This window comes from Oncorhynchus kisutch, linkage group LG19 (genome assembly GCF_002021735.2).
Source record: "Oncorhynchus kisutch isolate 150728-3 linkage group LG19, Okis_V2, whole genome shotgun sequence".
Classification (NCBI taxonomy): domain Eukaryota; kingdom Metazoa; phylum Chordata; class Actinopteri; order Salmoniformes; family Salmonidae; genus Oncorhynchus; species Oncorhynchus kisutch.
The window spans coordinates 60,609,697-60,631,737 of record NC_034192.2 but is presented as its reverse complement, the minus strand read 5'-3'; the positions used below and the strand labels follow the sequence as shown (position 1 = coordinate 60,631,737).

At 43.6% G+C, this 22,041-nt stretch overlaps 1 protein-coding gene across 3 annotated transcripts in view; it reads left to right on the top strand.

Annotated features, from left to right (window-relative positions):
* Positions 1-1,472: 1,472 nt before the first annotated feature.
* anxa6 (annexin A6) overlaps positions 1,473-22,041 on the top strand; it is a 41,849-nt gene continuing 21,280 nt past the window's right edge. The window contains exons 1-13 of one of the 3 annotated variants that reach the window (XM_031797751.1): positions 1,473-1,856; positions 3,678-3,722; positions 6,664-6,748; positions 7,603-7,697; positions 10,227-10,340; positions 11,188-11,278; positions 16,845-16,924; positions 17,242-17,298; positions 17,447-17,540; positions 17,909-18,004; positions 18,215-18,273; positions 19,722-19,844; positions 20,839-20,897. In XM_031797751.1, coding sequence (XP_031653611.1) covers positions 3,714-3,722; positions 6,664-6,748; positions 7,603-7,697; positions 10,227-10,340; positions 11,188-11,278; positions 16,845-16,924; positions 17,242-17,298; positions 17,447-17,540; positions 17,909-18,004; positions 18,215-18,273; positions 19,722-19,844; positions 20,839-20,897 — 962 coding nt within the window. In that variant the 5' untranslated portion in view covers positions 1,473-1,856; positions 3,678-3,713. Of the gene's footprint in view, positions 1,857-2,893; positions 2,912-3,677; positions 3,723-6,663; positions 6,749-7,602; positions 7,698-10,226; positions 10,341-11,187; positions 11,279-16,844; positions 16,925-17,241; positions 17,299-17,446; positions 17,541-17,908; positions 18,005-18,214; positions 18,274-19,721; positions 19,845-20,838; positions 20,898-22,041 lie in introns of those variants that run through there. The other 2 variants (XM_031797749.1, XM_031797750.1) reach the window with 2 other exon arrangements.

Genomic DNA, 22,041 nt, shown 5'->3' with positions numbered 1-22,041 from the left:
TCTTTGCTATAACTGTGATATGTTGTTGTTTATCTACCTTACTCGAACGCACTGTCTGTAAGTCGCTCTGGATAAGATTGTCTGCTGAATGACCCAAATGTAAATGTAAAAACCAAACACTTGCAAAGCATGCTGGGTGTTATTCTAATGAGCTCCGCGCCCAAACAAGTACACATTTGGTTGTCCGGACCAGAAAAAATCTGAATGAATCATGAACGTCTAGGTTATGTTTTACAAGTTTGCACAGCACAGTACAGTATGGTGTAGTTCAGTGCAGTAGAGTATAGTACAGTCCGGTAAATAACAGAGTTTAATTCAGTAGAGTACAGTACAGTATAGTTTAATTCAGTAGAGTACAGTACAGTACAGTTTAATTCAGTAGAGTACAGTACAGTTTAATTCAGGAGAGTACAGTACAGTTTAATTCAGGAGAGTACAGTACAGTTTAATTCAGTAGAGTACAGTACAGTTTAATTCAGTAGAGTACAGTACAGTTTAATTCAGTAGAGTACAGTACAGTACAGTTTAATTCAGTAGAGTACAGTACAGTTTAATTCAGTAGAGTACAGTACAGTTTAATTCAGTAGAGTACAGTACAGTACAGTTTAATTCAGTAGAGTACAGTACAGTTTAATTCAGTAGAATACAGTACAGTACAGTTTAATTCAGTAGAGTAGAGTACAGTACAGTACCAAAACAAATTTGAACCAATTATAGACATCAATACTTGGGCCAAATATAGGCCGGTACGGACCGAACGCCTGTGGATGCGGTCCGGACTGGACCATATATGAACCAAACATACACGTCTATGTTTGGGCCAAATTAAGGCCATTGACATTGAGATGAAGGCCGGACCAAAAAAAGACCTCCAAAAAATGGCTAGACCAGACAATAGTGACTGCAGCCCGGAAATCAGTGAGTTCCTGCATGTGATCATTCCTGCATCTGCAGGAACACCCCCACTCGAGCATCCCATTGGTTCCTGACACCGGTAGACAGTGTCCTTCGCTCTCGCCTGACGAACACCGGGCCTCACCATCATTAACAGAACTTTGTGAAAACAGTGCCCAACAGGCGGGGCGAAGAACACTGTCTACCGGTCACTTCTGCCTCCCGCTAGCACAGCAGACACTGTGTGTTAGCTAACTAGCTAGCTTGCTATTTAGGGACACTGTGCGCTAGCTAACATAGTACACGGTGTCTCTCCTGCTGTGTGCCTGCTGGAAAACAGTGCTCACAGGCGGGGACACTGTCTCCTGGTGTACGGCTAGCTAGCTATCGTTGTCACCCCTGCCCCTTCTTCGGTGGGTTTTACCTTCTTTTTAAAAAAACCTTTATTTAACTAGGCAAGTCAGTTTAAGAGCAAATTCTTATTTACAATGAGGCCTACCCTGGCCAAACCCTCCCCTAACCCAGACGACGCTGGGCCAATTGTGCACCTTCCTATGGGACTCCCAATCACTGCCCTCATGCAGGAACGCCCCGATTTTCAGGCTGCAATTCTACACTTCTCTGAATTGACAAGACCAAAAAAAGACGTCTAAAGACGGTCTGTGCTTAGTGTGTATACGGAGCGTACAGAAAACCACACAGCACGTGTGAATAGGTTGTTTACATATTTATTTATTTATCATAACACCGTTTTTATCTAGCGTGAACGGGCTCCCTGTTAGAAAGGGGGAACTCTTTTGACGCACCGCCCGTGAGCACCGCAGTTATTACGTGAGCTCGAGGACAGGGAATTAGACAGCTGGCCGTTTCAACACCGGGCTAAACGCAACCGATAAAAACAGGATAGAGGAGGTCAGGACTGCAGCGGGGTTGATTTGGATCATATTAGTTCGGTAAAAGAGGTGAGTTTGGGTTTTGCTTTGTAGTGAATTTTCTATAGTGTCAAATGCTCAACAATATAGACTAAGATAATGTTGGCGCAAGTCACGTGAAGACAATAACAGAGCTATAACGGTTTGTTCAGGGTATTATTAGCCCAGCCCAAGTCCATGATATGAGAATAATAGACAGACAGACAGACAGACAGTTCCATTTTTACAAACCAAGAATCTAAGTGTTAAGAACAACATAGAGAAAAGGATGTTGTAAATGTAAAGGTAATGGATTGAGCATAGACATGAGTCATGTTTATCATTGATGTCCATTGTGTAAACAGTATAATTCTAAATTATGTGTTTTAAACAGAATTCAAACAAACAAAAAAGTTATGCTTTATGAATAAAAAGTTGTATAATTTGGGGGTGGGAGACTGAGAGATGGGGTGTGGTCGTGGACATGATCTGTGGATATAGCAGATGTTTGGATCGAACCGTGCTTGATGGATATTCTAGCAGACTAAACACTGCCGTGGGCTTATTTTAAACATATTCTCACTAATGGAGAAACTGTCTGAAATTCTACAATTGACTGCAATACTGTGTGCTTATGCCAGAGGACAGCTTGTCCTCACTGAGTGTTTCTCCTGTGATATATATTCTTACTGAGAATCTAAATGACTTACATTTCATTTGGAAAGTCCGACAGAATTCCCTTTACTTATACACAAATTTATAAGCCAAACTAGTTTTTTATTTATTTATCTACTGTAGAATCCAGCGTCATAGACCATGTGGGTTTTAGTTCTAAGTTCTAAGTTCTAAGTTCTAAGTTCCGATGATACAAAACAATTCCAACAAGAATGCGCGAACAAGTTTGACCTAAACCTACCTTTTGTAAAAGTAGATGTTTCTTTATTAAATGTCCTTTTCTCTACCTCACCAGATGCTAAGGCCTACGGTACCACTCTGAAAGGGAACCCTGTAGCCTTACTGAACCGCAGGGAAGAGCAGCCAACATGTTTCCTGTGGAAAACGTGGCTATGCTTTAACCACTAGGCCATAAGCCAACAACCCTACAAGTAATCCAATTCAAAATGGCCTCCTTGGTCCCCCCTCATGTCTTCTCCCTGCATAATCCTATAGGAATCTGTAGCAAGCCCACTAGTGACATTTATTATCAAACAGTATTTTGACTTTCCAATGCAGTCTTCTCTGGTGCAGGTCCTGTGGATGGTGTTGTGCTGAAAGAGCAGAAACCTGACCACCACCCTTCAATGACATATCAAGTATATTTTCATTAGCCTATGGTCCAATAGCATCTCTTTGTTCATCCAGCCACACATGCTGTTCACAATCATATCATATTCACATTGACAATTAGGATCGATAAGATGGCACAGCCTGAAGGGGCAGCAGGGTAGCCTAGTGGTTAGAGTGTTGGACTAGTAACCGGAAGGTTGCAAGTTCAAACCCCCGAGCTGACGAGGTACAAATCTCATTCTGCCCCTGAACAGGCAGTTAACCCACTGTTCCTAGGCTGTCATTGAAAATAAGAATTTGTTCTTAACTGACTTGCCTGGTTAAATAAAAGGTCAAATAAAAAAGAAGAGGACTGGCTGTGCCTAGGAGCTGGGTTCCTCCTCTTTCTAAGGAGTTTTTCATGGCCACTGTGCTTGCATTGCATACAGTTTCTGTATATTGGTTGTCTCAAGGACTTTGTGACCTCTGCCGGTTGTATAAAGGGCTCTATAAATACATTTGATTGGTTGATATTGATACCATCTTAAACAGCATGTCACCACATTTCTCTGTTCTCATTTCTGCTTCACATATCTTGTCTTGCAGGTCGATTGTTTCCTGCATATCCTTAAAAGACCAAATATGGGAATGGTAAGTCAATATCATAATCCTGTGTCTGCCATTCTCTCAGTGCTATGTGTAGCTACAGTATAGCTATAAGGATAAATGTATCCTATTCCATAATGACTGGATGATAATGATGCAAAGACAAAGGAGGTGTCAGATGAGAATCATTCATTCGCTAGCAACAGTCATCAGCCCTGGAGCGTCTGTTTATTGTAATGGCAGCAGGCTAGTATAATGTGTCACTCTTCCCTCTGGCAACCTGGACATGATATTGACAGACACACAGAGAGAGCTCCGGAAGGCATATGACAGCACTACTTCTCTATCTTATTATACCTAGCCTCGGAATCCCAGGTTCTGCTCACATAAGTCCAGTCAACAAGAGGAGATTTGCAAGGATGGCCCTGCTAGACTATCTAGTATCAAAACCATGTCTAAGGATGCCCCGCTAGACTATCTAATAACAAAACCATGTCTAAGGATGGCCCTGCTAGACTTTAATATCAAAATCATGTCTAAGGATGGCCCTGCTAGACTATCTAATATCAAAACCATGTCTAAGGATGGCCCTGCTAGACTATCTAATAACAAAACCATGTCTAAGGATGGCCCTGCTAGACTATCTAGTATCAAAACCATGTCTAAGGATGGCCCTGCTAGACTATCTAATATCAAAACCATGTCTAAGGATGGCCCTGCTAGACTATCTAATATCAAAACCATGTCTAAGGATGGCCCTGCTAGACTATCTAGTATCAAAACCATGTCTAAGGATGGCCCTGCTAGACTATCTAATATCAAAATCATGTCTAAGGATGGCCCTGCTAGACTATCTAGTATCAAAACCATGTCTAAGGATGGCCCTGCTAGACTATCTAATATCAAAACCATGTCTAAGGATGGCCCTGCTAGACTATCTAGTATCAAAACCATGTCTAAGGATGGCCCTGCTAGACTATCTAATAACAAAACCATGTCTAAGGATGGCCCGGCTAGACTATCTAGTATCAAAATCATGTCTAAGGATGGCCCTGCTAGACTATCTAATATCAAAACCATGTATAAGGATGGCCCTGCTAGACTATCTAATAACAAAACCATGTATAAGGATGGCCCTGCTAGACTATCTAGTATCAAAACCATGTCCTTTTTGGTTCTGCTGGATCTGAGGGTTGGAGCATGGTACCAGCTACACCAGAGTAGTGGGTTTGATTCATACCACTGTTCATGACCTCTGCCCTCCACCACCCTAGCTGCATTACCATGGCAAGACAACCACAAGTTGGCCATAGCACAGACAGACTGGTGCCAAGGATAGTGCAGTATCTGGATGAAAGTAACGAGCAGCCAAGCACTGCTGTAGTGTAAGCTTTATCAACCAAAATGAATAGCTCTGGTAAGTCACTTGTATCATCTGAAGATAATGTGATTATCTATGTTCTACTAGTTATTTGCTGCCTGAACAGTCTGTTTGCTGAAAGGACCGTTGCTATGGGCCCATTGTTTTGGTCCTGTTGCTATATGGGTGGGACCTCCCGGCTGTCTTGGGGAGTGATAGTCTCTATGGTAGAGCTGTAGTAAGGCCACATCTTGAGCATGTGCAGTGGCCTCCTTGGCTGTCTGGCTGGCTGGATTTCTGGGTAGGAAACATTGGCTGTGTGCCTCAATGCAGCCGAAAGAATCTCCACAGAAACAACAGCTGAACGGATATGTTTCTCAGATACAGGATAAAGAAATAAATGAACACGGGTATTTTCCACACTACATGTGTGATTGAACTGCAGCCCTGGTGGCCTTATTGTGTTTTATTGTTTCTGTGTTGATTGGAGGTCGGCTTCTCGGAAGCCGTGTCAGACCCCTGCAGAGTGAGCAGGTCTGTGTGTGTGTGTAACCTGACTCCCTGTTCCTCCCTCCTACACACACTGCTGTTCTGGAGGGTGCAGCTGTAGGCAGGGGGACAGACCGGTGTCAGCTGTCTGTCTGCCTGTCAGCCCTCTGCTCAGGGCACTGCAGCCACAGCCCCTTCCTGCCCCATGTACACCCACACATTCCTTCCTGCACCCTGTACACCCACACAGCCAGCTCCTCCCCCCTGTACACCCACACAGCCACTTCCTGCCCCATGTACACCCACACAGCCACTTCCTGCCCCCTGCACACCCACACAGCAACTTCCTGCCCCCTGCACACCCACACATTCCTTCCTGCCCCCTGCACACCCACACATTCCTTCCTGCCCCCTGCACACCCACACAGCCACTTCCTGCCCCCTGTACACACACACAGCCACTTCCTGCCCCCTGCACACCCACACAGCCACTTCCTGCCCCCTGCACACCCACACATTCCTTCCTGCCCCCTGCACACCCACACATTCCTTCCTGACCCCTGTACACCCACACATTCCTTCCTGCCCCCTGCACACCCACACAGCCCCTCAAAGGCCGTAACATTATCCTACACAGCCCACACACACACACCCATGGCCCCTTACACGGCCCCCCACTAACCTTGGGAAAGGCCCAGAGTAATTCCTGGCCCCTCGTTCATTGTTCTGTGCCCAACTAGTCATACCCAGCATCCAGTTGGCTCAATCAACCCTTTTTCCCTCTCCTATGAAACTGATTGTTGTGAATAAGAATATGTTCTTTAACAACTGACTGAAACAACTGAAACTGTGCCCCTAACAACTGAAACTGTGCCCCTAACAACTGAAACTGTGCCCCTAACAACTGAAATTGTGCCCCTAACAACTTAAACGGTGCCCCTAACAACTGAAACGGTGCCCCTAACAACTGAAACTGTGCCCCTAACAACTGAAATTGTGCCCCTAACAACTGAAACTGTGCCCCTAACAACTGAAACTGTGCCCCTAACAACTGAAACTGTGCCCCTAACAACTGAAACTGTGCCCCGGGCCATTGTCGTGAATGAGGTTGGTAAAAGGTAATGAATGTTCTTACAGGGGTTCCGAGGCACAGTAACCGATGCTCCAGACTTTGATGCCAGCGCAGATGCTGAGACTCTCTACAATGCCATGAAAGGCATCGGTGAGTAACAATGTAGCTACACTTCGTGTCCACTGTAAGGCAGGGGGACACTAGCCTGGTAAAAACGCTGCACACCTTTGTTTCAGTTAACCAGGCTAGAGATACACAACTCCAACACCAGTATTCACAACTGCTTAGAACAGGGCTGTCCAACCCTGTTCCTGGAGAGCTACCATCCTGTAGGTTTTAACTCAAACCCTGTTCCTAGAGAGCTACCCTCCTGTAGGTGTTCACACTAACCCTGTTCCTAGAGAGCTACCCTCCTGTAGGTTTTAACTCCAACCCTGTTCCTAGAGAGCTACCCTCCTGTAGGTGTTCACACTAACCCTGTTCCTAGAGAGCTACCCTCCTGTAGGTTTTAACTCCAACCCTGTTCCTAGAGAGCTACCCTCCTGTAGGTTTTCACACTAACCCTGTTCCTAGAGAGCTACCCTCCTGTAGGTTTTCACTCCAACCCTGTTCCTAGAGAGCTACCCTCCTGTAGGTTTTCACTCCAACCCTGTTCCTAGAGAGCTACCCTCCTGTAGGTTTGAACTCCAACCCTGTTCCTAGAGAGCTACCCTCCTGTAGGTTTTCACACTAACCCTATTCCTAGAGAGCTACCCTCCTGTAGGTTTTCACACTAACCCTAATATAGCACACCTGATTCTAACAATTAGCTGGTTGATAAGCATCAGATTAGTTACAACTGGGGCTGGACCAATAATGTACAGGAAGGTAGCTCATAGAAACAGAATAGAATCCATCAATGGTGTAGCTTTCCAGGAACAGGGTTTGGGCAGCCCTGACTTAGAAAGTTCAAAGGTCAAATATTGCTGATGATGTTACTGATGATCTTCCTCTGTTCTCTACAGGCAGTGACAAGGAGGCCATCTTGGATTTGGTCACTGGCAGAAGCAATGCTCAGAGACAGGAGATTGTACAGGCGTACAAGTCTAGCTATGGGAAGGTACAGGAAAATCACATCATAACATCCAACATCACGTCATAACATCCAACATCACAACATAACATCCAACATCATAACATCAAACATCACATCATAACATCCAACATCACATCATAACATCCAACATCACATCATAACATCATAACATCCAACATCACATCATAACATCCAACATCACAACATAACATCCAACATCACATCATAACATCCAACATCACATCATAACATCCAACATCACATCATAACATCTAACATCACATCATAACATCCAACATCACATCATAACATCCAACATCACATCATAGCATAACATCCAACATCATAACATCCAACATCACAACATAACATCCAACATCACATCATAACATCACATCATAACATCCAACATCACATCATAACATCTAACATCACATCATAACATCCAACATCACATCATAACATCCAACATCACATCATAACATAACATCCAACATCATAACATCCAACATCACAACATAACATCCAACATCACATCATAACATCACATCATAACATCTAACATCACATCAAAACATCCAACATCACATCATCACATCACATCATAACATCCAACATCACATCATAACATCCAACATCCAACATCACATCATAACATCCAACATCACATCAAAACATCCAACATCACATCATAACATCCAACATCACAACATAACATCCAACATCACATCATAACATCCAACATCACATCATAACATCCAACATCACATCATAACATCACAACATAACATCCAACATCACAACATAACATCCAACATCACAACATAACATCACATCATAACATCACATCATAACATCCAACATCACATCATAACATCCAACATCACATCATAACATCCAACATCACGTCTATCATCCAACATCACGGCATAACATCCAACATCACGGCATAACATCCAACATCACATCAAAACATCCAACATCACATCATAACATCTAACATCATAACATCACATCATAACATATAACATCACATCATAACATCTAACATCACATCATAACATCCAACATCACATCATAACATCCAACATCACATCATAATATCCAACATCACGTCTATAATCCAACATCACATCATAACATCACATCATAACATCCAACATCACGTCTATCATCCAACATCACAACATAACATCCAACATCACAACATCCAACATCACAACATAACATCCAACATCACATCATAACATCCAACATCACAACATAACATCCAACATCACATCATAACATCCAACATCATAACATCCAACATCACATCATAACAGCCAACATCACGTCATAACATCCAACATCACATCATAACATCCAACATCATAACATCCAACATCACATCATAACATCCAACATCACGTCATAACATCCAACATCACATCTAACATCACATCAAAACATCTAACATCACGTCATAACATCCAACATCACGTCATAACATCCAACATCACGTCATAACATCCAACATCCGTCTATCATCACGTTTCTGTACCTTTCCAGAGCTGGACCTGGATTGCATAGAAATTACAGTCAGTGGTTTTTTTTGTGTGTTTACATAAACATCACTATGTATAATTTGGTGTTGAATGCTTTGAGTATCCATTGTTACTGTGACCCACTCTATGATCTGTAGTTAATACCCGGTCAATACTGGATCAGGTAAGTATCAGCTAAAACCACGCTGTAAAATAAATCTTTACCACAAATGACACAATTCTTCGTGCCCATTTGTTAGAAGGTACAATACATTCTTAGTTAAATTCAGGACGTTAGCTAACATTCGTTTTGTGCTAATGTTAGCTAACATTTGTTTTGTGCTAACGTTCGCTAACATTTGTTTTGTGCTAACGTTAGCTAACATTTGTTTTGTGCTAACGTTCGCTAACATTTGTTTTGTGCTAACGTTAGCTAACATTTGTTTTGTGCTAACGTTAGCTAACATTTGTTTTGTGCTAACGTTCGCTAACATTTGTTTTGTGCTAACATTAGCTAACATTTGTTTTGTGCTAACGTTCGCTAACATTCTGAGAATGTAGTGTGCAGCGAACGTCGGTGTCCATTTCGGGTTCTAAACTGCCACTACAAATAATAATGTAACCCTGTAGGCTTTCTATTACACCTAGTAGGAATAGCAAAGTCATTTAAAGGTTGATTATTGTCCCTTAAACCGCCACAGTTTATACTTACAAAAATTAGCTGTTTAATGTTTAAACTATAAACATTTTGGAATGTTCATTCAAATTGTTCATCATCTGAAATTGTTACTAAGTAACAGGTTCACCTCAAACAGAACCTTTGTTGAACTCACTCAATATGGTTTACTGAGCCTTCTGCACATTGTCTCACACTTCATGACAGGATAACTTCATAACAGACATGTGTCTCTTACCAATTATGTTGAGTTCTTTGAGGTAAGTTTGTCCAGTCCACTTGCTAATCACAATTCAGTGTGCACACACCACGAGAGGGTAACTTCATAACAGACATGTCTCTCTTCCCCAGAACCTGATAGACGACCTGAAGTATGAGCTGACGGGGAAGTTTGAACGCCTCATCGTCAGTCTGATGAGACCACAGGCCTACCATGACGCCAAAGAGATCCATGATGCAATCAAAGTGAGATTCTGTAGTAGAGACCCGTGATGCCATCAAAGTGAGATTCTGTAGTAGAGACCCACGATGCCATCAAAGTGAGATTCTGTAGTAGAGACCCGTGATGCCATCAAAGTGAGATTCTGTAGTAGAGACCCGTGATGCCATCAAAGTGAGATTCTGTAGTAGAGACCCACGATGCCATCAAAGTGAGATTCTGTAGTAGAGACCCACGATTCCTTCAAAGTGAGATTCTGTAGTAGAGACCCGTGATGCCATCAAAGTGAGATTCTGTAGTAGAGACCCGTGATGCCATCAAAGTGAGATTCTGTAGTAGAGACCCGTGATGCCATCAAAGTGAGATTCTGTAGTAGAGACCCACAATGCCATCAAAGTGAGATTCTGTAGTAGAGACCCACGATGCCTTCAAAGTGAGATTCTGTAGTAGAGACCCATGATGCCATCAAAGTGAGATTCTGTAGTAGAGACCCGTGATGCCATCAAAGTGAGATTCTGTAGTAGAGACCCACGATGCCATCAAAGTGAGATTCTGTAGTAGAGACCCACGATGCCATCAAAGTGAGATTCTGTAGTAGAGACCCACGATGCCATCAAAGTGAGATTCTGTAGTAGAGACCCACGATGCCATCAAAGTGAGATTCTGTAGTAGAGACCCGTGATGTCATAAAAGTGAGATTCTGTAGTAGAGACCCGTGATGCCATCAAATGATTATATTTAGGAAGTAAAAGAAATAGGAAAATGATAAGAATTGAGAATACCCACATCAGACACCACATACTAAATAACTGTTACACAGCCTAGTTAGTAACTTTTGCCATTCTTTATTTAATGTAATTATTTATTTATAAGGGGGCAGGAACAGATGAGAAGTGCCTGATTGAAGTCTTGGCCTCCAGGAACAACCAACAGATACACAACCTGGTGGAGGCATACAAGGATGGTAAGATATATTTCCTCCCTCCCATTAGATAGTAAGATATATTTCCTACCTCCCATTAGATAGTAAGATATATTTCCTCCCTCCCATTAGATAGTAAGATATATTTCCTCCCTCCCATTAGATGGTAAGATATACTTCTTCCTCCCATTAGATTAGATGGTAAGATATATTTCCTACCTCCCATTAGAATAAATGGTAAGATATATTTCTTCCTCCCATTAGATGGTAAGATATATTTCTTCCTCCCATTAGATAGTAAGATATATTTCTTCCTCCCATTAGATGGTAAGATATATTTCTTCCTCCCATTAGATGGTAAGATAAATTTCTTCCTCCCATTAGAATAGATGGTAAGATATATTTCCTACCTCCCATTAGATGGTAAGATATATTTCCTACCTCCCATTAGATAGTAAGATATATTTCTTCCTCCCATTAGATGGTAAGATATATTTCTTCCTCCCATTAGAATAGATGGTAAGATAAATGTCCTACCTCCCATTAGATGGTAAGATATATTTCTTCCTCCCATTAGATGGTAAGATATATTTCCTCCCTTCCATTAGATAGTAAGATATATTTCCTCCCTCCCATTAGATGGTAAGATATATTTCTTCCTCCCATTAGATAGTAAGATATATTTCCTCCCTCCCATTAGATGGTAAGATATATTTCCTACCTCCCATTAGATGGTAAGATATATTTCCTACCTCCCATTAGATGGTAAGATATATTTCCTCCCTCCCATTAGATGGTAAGATATACAGTTGATGTTGGAAGTTTACATACACTTTAGTTGGATTCATTAAACCTAGTTTTTCAACCACTAAACTAATTTCTTGTTAACAAACTATAGTTTTGGCAAGTCGTTTAGGACATCTACTTTGTGTGTGACACAAGTAATTTTTCCAACAATTGTTTACAGACAGATGATTTCACTTATAATTCACCATATCACAATTCCAGTGGGTCAGAAGTTTACATACCTTTAGACAGCATTGAAAATTCCAGAAAATGATGTCATGGCTTTAGAAGCTTCTGATAGGCTAATTGACATCATTTGAGTCAATTGGAGGTGTACCTGTGGATGTATTTGAAAGACTATCTTCAAACTCAGTGCCTCTTTGCTTGACATCATGGAAAAATCAAAAGAAATCAGCCAAGACCTCAGAACAGAATTGTAGACCTCCACAAGTCTGGTTCATCCTTGGAAGTAATTTCCAAATGCCTGATGGTACCACGTTCATCTGTACAAACAATAGTACGCAAGTATAAACACCATGGGACCATGCAGCCGTCATACCGCTCAGGAAGGAGACGCATTCAATTGCCAGGTCGCAATTGTAAATGAGAACTTGTTCTCAACTTGCCTACCTGGTTAAATAAAGGTAAAATAAATAAAATAAAAAAAATTCTGTCTCCTAGAGATGAACATACTTTAGTGCGAAAAGTGCAAATCAATCCTAGAACAACAGCAAAGGGCCTTGTGAAGATGCTGGAGGAAACAGGTACAAAAGTATCTATATCCACAGTAAAACGAGTCCTATATCGACATAACCTGAAAGGCAGCTCAGCAAGGGGGAGGCTTGCAAGCCGAAGAACACCACCCCAACCGTTAGGCAATGAGGGTGGCAGCATCATGTTGTGGGGGTGCTTTGCTAGAGGAGGGACTGGTGCACTTCACAAAATGGATGGTATCATGAGGATGGAAAATTATGTTGATATATTGAAGCAACATCTCAAGACATCAGTCAGGAAGTTAAAGCTAGTTCACAAATTGTTACGGTTTTCTTCCGTCGAGAGTCGGACCAAAATGCAGCGTGGTTAATTCGATACATGTTTAATGTAGACAAAACACGATCAATACAAAACAACAAACGGAACGTGAAAACCTATACAGCCTGTCTGGTGACATACAAAACACTGAGACAGGAACAATCACCCACGAAACACTCAAAGAATATGGCTGCCTAAATATGGTTCCCAATCAGAGACAACGAGAATCACCTGCCTCTGATTGAGAACCGCCTCAGGCAACCATAGACTTTGCTAGAACACCCCACTAAGCCACAATCCCAAAACCTACGAAAAACCCCCATACATAAACACAACACAAAATAAACCCATGTCACACCCTGGCCTGACCAAATAAATATAGAAAACACAAAATACTAAGACCAGGGCGTGACAGAACCCCCCCCTCCCCAAGGTGCGGACTCCCGGCCGCACACTTAAACCCATAGGGGAGGGTCCGGGTGGGCGTCTGTCCACGGTGGCGGCTCCGGCTCTGGACGTGGACCCCACGCCAACCAAGTCTTAGTCCCCCTGTAACGCGTCCTTTGATTGGCGACCCTTGCCGCCGACCTTGGCCTAATAACCCTCACCAAGGACCCCACTGGACTGAGGGGCAGCTCGGGACTGAGGGGAAGCTCGGGACTGAGGGGAAGCTCAGGACTGAGGGGTAGCTCGGGACTGAGGGGTAGCTCAGGACTGAGGGGTAGCTCGGGACTGAGGGGTAGCTTGGCACTGAGGGGAAGCTCGGCACTGAGGGGAAGCTCGGCACTGAGGGGAAGCTCAGCACTGAGAGGAAGCCCAGTACTGAGAGGAAGCTCAGGCAGGTAGTTGGCTCTGGCAGATCCTGGCTAGCTGGTGGTTCTGGCAGATCCTGGCTGACTGGCGGTTCCGGCAGATCCTGGTTGACTGGCGGATCCTGGCTGAATGGCGGATCTGGACGATCCTGGCTGAATGGCGGATCTGGAAGATCCTGGCTGACTGGCGGATCCTGGCTGACTGGCGGATCTGGAAGATCCTGGCTGACTGGCGGCTCTAGCTGCTCTGGCTGCTCCATGCAGACTGGCAGCTCTGGCTGCTCCATGCAAATTAGCAGCTCTGGCTGCGCTGAACAGGCAGGAGACTCCGGCAGCGCTGGAGAGAAGGAAGGCTCTGATAGCGCTAGACAGGCGGGAGACTCCGGCAGCGCTGGAGAGGAGGAAGGCTCTGGCAGCGCTAAACAGGCGGGAGACTCCGACAGCGCTAAACAGGCGGGAGACTCCGACAGCGCTGGAGAGGAGAAAGGCTCTGGCAGCGCTGAACAGGCGAGGCGCACTGAAGGCCTGGTGCGTGGTGCTGGCACTGGTGGTATTGGGCCGAGGACATGCACAGGAAGCCTGGTGCGGGGAGCTGCCACCGGGGGACTGGTGTGTGGAAGTGGCACTGGATAGACCGGACCGTGCAGGCGCACTGGAGCTCTTGAGCACCGAGCCTGCCCAACCTTATCTGGCTCGATGCCCACTCTAGCCCGGCCAATACGAAGAGCTGGTATGTACCGCACCGGGCTATGCACCCGCACTGGAGACACCGTGCGCTCCATAGCATAACACGGTGCCTGTCCGGTCTCTTTAGCCCCCCGGTAAGCACAGGAAGTTAGCGCAGGTCTCCTACCTGGCGTAGCCATACTCCCTGTGAGCCCCCCCCCAATAAAGTTTTGGGGCTGACTCTCGGGCTTCCATCCGCGTCACCGTGCTGCCTCTTCATACCAGCGCCTCTCCACTTTTACCGCCTCCAGTTCTTCTTTGGGGCGTCGATATTCTCCAGGCTGTGCCCAGGGTCCTTTTCCGTCCAATATTTCCTCCCAAGTCCAGAAGTCCTGTGATCGCTGCTCCTCACGATAAACAGGGGGAGTTGGCTCAGGTCTGAACCCTGACTCTGCCACACTCTCCCTGAGCCCCCCCAATACATTTTTGGGGCTGACTCTCGGGCTTCCTTGCCAACCGTGTTCCCTCGTATCGCCGGCTCCTATCTCCGGCTGCCTCTGCTCTCCTAAGTGACTCCACCTGTTCCCATGGGAGGCGATCTCTTCCAGCCAGTATCTCCTCCCAAGTGTAACAACCCTTGCCATCCAAAACGTCTTCCCATGTCCATTCCTCTTTTCGCTGCTCCTGCTGTCGCTGCCTGTCACCACGCTGCTTGGTCCTGTGGTGGGTGATTCTGTTACGGTTTTCTTCCGTTGAAAGAGAGTCGGACCAAAATGCAGCGTGGTTAATACGATACATGTTTAATGTAGACAAAACACGATCAATACAAAACAACAAACGGAACGTGAAAACCTATACAGCCCATCTGGTGAAATACAAAACACTGAGACAGGAACAATCACCCACAAACACTCAAAGAATATGGCTGCCTAAATATGGTTCCCAATCAGAGACAACGAGAATCACCTGCCTCTGATTGAGAACCGCCTCAGGCAACCATAGACTTTGCTAGAACACCCCACTAAGCCACAATCCCAAAACCTACGAAAAACCCCCATACATAAACACAACACAAAATAAACCCATGTCACACCCTGGCCTGACCAAATAAATATAGAAAACACAAAATACTAAGACCAGGGCGTGACACAAATAGTTCTTCCAAATGAACAATGACCCCAAGCAGACTCAGTTACACCAGCTCTGTCAGGAGGAATGGGCCAGAATTCACCCAACTTATTGTGGGTAGCTTGTGGAAGGCTACCCGAAACATTTGACCCAAGTTAAACAATTTAAAAGCAATGCTACCAAATACTAATTAAGTGTATGTGAACTTCTGACCCACTGGGAATGTGATGAAAGAAATAAAAGCTGAAGTAAATCATTCTCTCTACTATTATTCTGACATTTCACATTCGTAAAATAAAGTGGTGATCCTAACTGACCTAAGACAGGGAATTTTTACTAGGATTAAATGTCAGGAATTGTGACAAACTGAGTTTAAAGGTATTTGGCTAAAGTGATATGTAAACTACCGACTTCAACTGCATTTCCTTCATCTCGTTAGAAGCTGAATGTCCATCAAACAATCGATCTTGATCTTGAGCATCAAAACATGATCATAATGAGTGCAAAAAGTCACTCATTATGACGTACAGTACGACATATATTAATAATAATACATATTTTATAGTGCTTTCCATTACAATCTCAACAACAACAACAAACAGACATTGTGAAAGACCAAAATAAATAAACAAATAGTCAATGGCCGATCATGGCAGGCAAGGTAGTTCATTAATGGCTTAGGCAGTCGGCACCAGGAGGAAGGCTAGAGTAGAGGCAGTTCAGAGATGAAACAGGGGGGGGGGGGGTCACATCCAGGGGGTGTCAGACTGGTCCAGAGCTGTCCATCAGGGCACCCTGGCCCAGAGCTCTCCAGTAGTAGTCTCTGAAGTCAAACTCCCATGGGTAGAATTCGCCCACTACTGATGTGTAGCACCCACCTGGGTGAAGACACGACAGCCGCGAAAGCACCAGAAAAGCCCACTGTGCATCAGTCCAGAATTGTCTACCTTGAAGCTAACCACTGAAGAAAACTGCTCAAAAGTTCAGCATCTTGTAGTGTGAAGTTTGTAATTTCCACTTGAATTCACATTTCCTGTTCTTTCCTTATTATTTTCCTGCTTTGAGAAACGGGTCAAATTAAGATTAGACATCTGTACAGCTACTGTATGACATATAACAAACACAGCATATTCCAGTGAAATCCTGGTTGTATTATTAACTGCCTGTGTTGTTACTGTCTTCAGCTTATGGCTCAGACATCGAGGAGGATGTTACAGGAGACACCTCAGGACACTTTAAGAAGATGCTGGTTGTTTTACTCCAGGTTAGTTAATGCTATGCCAGTAGCCATAGTGGATCTAATATGATTTTATTATTTGAAAGGCTGTCAATAGTTTGTTTTTCTAGGTTGAGTTTTTTGTAAGTAGATATAACCAATCTATTAACTAACTTGTTGCTGTCATAACCAAAGCATTTGTGTAGCTGTTTAGTCAGACAGTGTGTGTGTGTGTGTGTGTGTGTGTGTGTGTGTGTGTGTGTGTGTGTGTGTGTGTGTGTGTGTGTGTGTGTGTGTGTGTGTGTGTGTGTGTGTGTGTGTGTGTGTGTGTGTGTGTGTGTGTGTGTGTGCGTGCGTGTTTCCAGGGAACCAGAGATGAACCAGGAGTAGTGCATGCAGACCTAGTGGAGGAGGATGCTCAGGTGAGTGTTTGAAGCAGTAGTACAGAACACGTTCACCACATTACAAGCCCACCAACTGTTTCTTCCCTTCCCTTTCCCTTCCTAACCTGATCAACTCCTTTCTACCTGTCTGTAACTATCCCTTTTCAACACTTTTCAACGCTTTCAGGCGCTGTTTGCAGCCGGGGAGGAGCAGTGGGGCACAGAGGAGTCCATTTTCATTATGTTGCTGGGAAACCGCGGTGTCAACCACCTCCAGATGGGTGAGTATAACACCGGGCTACATAAACATGAGGCTGAGAGCGACAACAGTATCATAACCTCAGCCTGACCAGAACACTGGTTACATCCCAAATGGCACCCCACTCCCTACATAGTGCTCTATCTATAACCCATAGATGTTAAAAGTAGTGCACTATGTAACGAATAGGGTTCCATTTGGAACGCATACATTATGACGTCAGTGTGACATTTACTAGTGTGAATCGGTAATTTCTTGTCACACCCACAACACAAAGGGATCCAGGTTGTATCAGGCTGCTGAGTTATGTGTCTGTGGTCTGGTCTCAGTAGTTCACTGACTAGGATACCATGCCAGGGAATGACTCCGTTCTCTGTCTTCTTCCTGCAGTGTTTGATAAGTACCAGGAGATAGCAGAGAAGCCCATAGAGGACAGTATCAAGAGTGAGCTGTCTGGGGACTTTGAGAGACTCATGTTGGCTGTCGGTACGTGTTGGACTCTTTCTGATAACACACCAGTGTTCCTTCCGCCTGGTTAAAAATCAGACGGAACCAAATTTAAATCAAATTGAACACCGTTGAGTTCACTCACCGTTGTTCAGTGTGGTTTAATCAGGCTAAAAGATCATACCTAGTCAAGGTATCCCATGAACTCTTATTTCAACATGTCTGTCTTGTGCTCACTGTCTCCTACAGTTCAGTGCATCAGGAGTGTACCTATGTACTTCGCCAAGCGCCTCTACAAGTCTATGAAGGTGAACCTCAACGGTTTTATTCTTCTTTCAGGCTCAGCTGCACTCTGACCAACCTCAGTCATACCAACCTCAGTCATACCAACCTCAGTCATACCAACCTCACTCATACCAACCTCAGTCATACCAACCTCACTCATACCAACCTCAGTCATACTAACCTCACTCATACCAACCTCAGTCATACCAACCTCAGTCATACCAACCTCACTCATACGAACCTCAGTCATACCAACCTCAGTCATACCAACCTCAGTCATACCAACCTCTCTCTGACCAACCTCACTCATACCAACCTCAGTCATACCAACTTCACTCATACCAACCTCACTCTGACCAACCTCAGTCATATCAACCTCAGTCATACTAACCTCACTCATACCAACCTCACTCTGACCAACCTCAGTCATACTAACCTCAGTCATACCAACCTCAGTCATACCAACCTCACTCATACCAACCTCAGTCATACTAACCTCACTCATACCAACCTCAGTCATACCAACTTCACTCATACCAACCTCACTCTGACCAACCTCAGTCATACCAACCTCAGTCATACTAACCTCACTCATACCAACCTCACTCTGACCAACCTCAGTCATACTAACCTCAGTCATACCAACCTCACTCATACCAACCTCAGTCATACTAACCTCACTCATACCAACCTCAGTCATACCAACTTCACTCATACCAACCTCACTCTGACCAACCTCAGTCATACCAACCTCAGTTATACTAACCTCACTCATACCAACCTCACTCTGACCAACCTCAGTCATACTAACCTCACTCTGACCAACCTCAGTCATACTAACCTCACTCTGACCAACCTCAGTCATACTAACCTCACTCTGACCAACCTCAGTCATACTAACCTCACTCTGACCAACCTCACTCATACCAACCTCAGTCATACCAACCTCAGTCATACTAACCTCACTCTGACCAACCTCAGTCATACTAACCTCAGTCATACTAACCTCACTCTGACCAACCTCAGTCATACTAACCTCACTCTGACCAACCTCACTCATACCAACCTCACTCATACCAACCTCAGTCATACCAACCTCACTCTGACCAACCTCACTCATACCAACCTCAGTCATACTAACCTCACTCTGACCAACCTCAGTCATACTAACCTCACTCTGACCAACCTCACTCATACCAACCTCACTCATACCAACCTCACTCATACCAACCTCACTCTGACCAACCTCACTCTGACCAACCTCACTCTGACCAACCTCACTCTGACCAACATTCCCTCTCTCTCTGTCTCTGTCTCTATTTCTCTCTATTTCTGTCTTTATCTCTCTCCCCCCTCCATCTCTCCCTCTCTCTCTCTGTCTCTGTCTCTATTTCTCTCTATTTCTTTCTTTATCTCTCACCTCCCTCTCTCTCTCCCCCCTCAATCTCTCCCTCTCTCTCTCTCTCTCCAGGGTCTTGGTACGCAAGACAACACTCTGATCAGGATCATGATCTGTCGTTCTGAGATAGACATGCTGGATATTCGGGAGTGCTTCCGTATGAGCTATGAGAAGTCCCTGTACAACATGATCAAGGTGATACAACTTAACTTATCTTAAACCCATAGATGCTTTCATCCTAAGATGTTACAATGCCTCTTCTTTGAAGTTCTGTCTTAGTTCTTAGTTACCTTGTCTAGTGACTGAAATAAGAGTGACTTTATGACTCTATACTTACTGTCTACCTCCCTGTCTATCTAACTAGCTATCTGTCTATCTAACTCGCTATCTGTCTATCTCCCTGTCGTTCTAACTAGCTATCTGTCTATCTTGCTATCTGTCTATTTAACTAGCTATCTGTCTATCTCTCTGTCTATCTAACTAGCTATCTGTCTATCTGTCTATCTCTCTGTCTATCTAACTAGCTATCTGTCTATCTTGCTATCTGTCTATCTAACTAGCTATCTGTCTATCTGTCTATCTCTCTGTCTTTCTAACTAGCTATCTGTCTATCTTGGATCTGTCTATTTAACTAGCTATCCGTCTATCTGTATATCTCCCTGTCTATCTAACTAGCTATCTGTCTATCTGTATATCTCCCTGTCTATCTAACTAGCTATCTGTCTATCTGTATATCTCCCTGTCTATCTAACTAGCTATCTGTCTATCTAACTAGCTATCTGTCTATCTAACTAGCTATCTGTCTATCTAACTAACTATCTGTCTATCTGTATATCTCCCTGTCTATCTAACTAACTATCTGTCTATCTGTATATCTCCCTGTCTATCTAACTAGCTATCTGTCTATCTGTATATCCCCCTGTCTATCTAACTAGCTATCTGTCTATCTAACTAGCTATCTGTCTATCTAACTAGCTATCTGTCTATCTGTATATCTCCCTGTCTATCTAACGAGCTATCTGTCTATCTAACTCGCTATCTGTCTATCTAACTAGCTATCTGTCTATCTAACTAGCTATCTGTCTATCTGTATGTTAGAAAGAACAGTAGCTTTCTGTTTATCCGTACATATCTCTGTATATCTTTTAACATGGTATCTTAATGTTCTGTCTGGTCTTCTACCCAACAGGAAGACACATCAGGAGATTACAAGAGGACTCTGCTCGCCCTGTGTGGAGGAGATGATGAGTAAGTTAGTTATTGCTGATTGATAGAGCTCATCATTACTGTGTTTTGCAGTAGTTCATGTACGCCACTTGGGGGCGACATTGCACCATCTCAATTTATTCACAGTTGGCAGATTTAATAATGCCTTTTCTGGGGAAACATTAAGCCAAGGAGCTGAAACCCAAAGCTTCCCTGAAAAGTGAGTGAATTTAGAATTAAATGTTGTCATAGTTCAGGAATGAGTCAGAAGAGAAATGCTGTAAATATATAACTCTCAAAGGGCAAGCCTGAAGAGTGCATGTCACTCATTGTCATGTCAACATCATTTTGGCATGAAGATGGCAAGAGTACAAACAGATCTGTGACCCGACTAGTGTAGGCTAGGGCTACAGCTGGGTCATCCAACAATTCAAATTTGATTTGGTTAAAAAATAACCACATATTTATTTTACATTATTTCAAGAAGAGCACATGTACAACTTAATAAAAATAACATGTTTTCCCATCTCAAGAGGTAAAAATAAATAAATGACTATTAAAGTGCCAAATATAGTAACAGGGCTGACTGTAACATAGCTGACCGTAACAGATGATGATTTCATCAGCCATAAATTCCCTTGTGTCAAAATGCTGAATTTGTTACTCTAGCAAGCCTTTATTCATATAAAAAAATATATATTTATTCAATTCTCCATGTGGTCTATATTAAAGGGCACTTCATTTAATATAGCAGGCTTTAAAAAATGCAATGGTGCACAATTTCTACCTAAAATATCAAAGAGGAGCAAACTGCAGTAATTTGATGGAATGACGACCTGAATGACGACCTGAATGACGACCTGAATGACGGCCTGAATGACGACCTGAATGACGACCTGGCTACTTTAGTGAACTATTATTAGTAGAGTAAACAAAGGAAAGGAACATGATGTCATGTTGAATGTGTCAGATCTCAGAATAACATATTTTATCTAGGAAATTACCGAGTGGGTTTTCTATAGATATGTTGGGGAGTCAGGGATAGCTCTGGTTTTGTTGTTGGGAGGGGTTAGGGATGTGGCGGTCATGAAATTTCAGCAGCCGGTGATTGTCAAGCAAATAACTGTCAGTCTCACAGAAATTGACCTGTTAATTAACATAAACACATTTAGCATCTCCTGGCTTC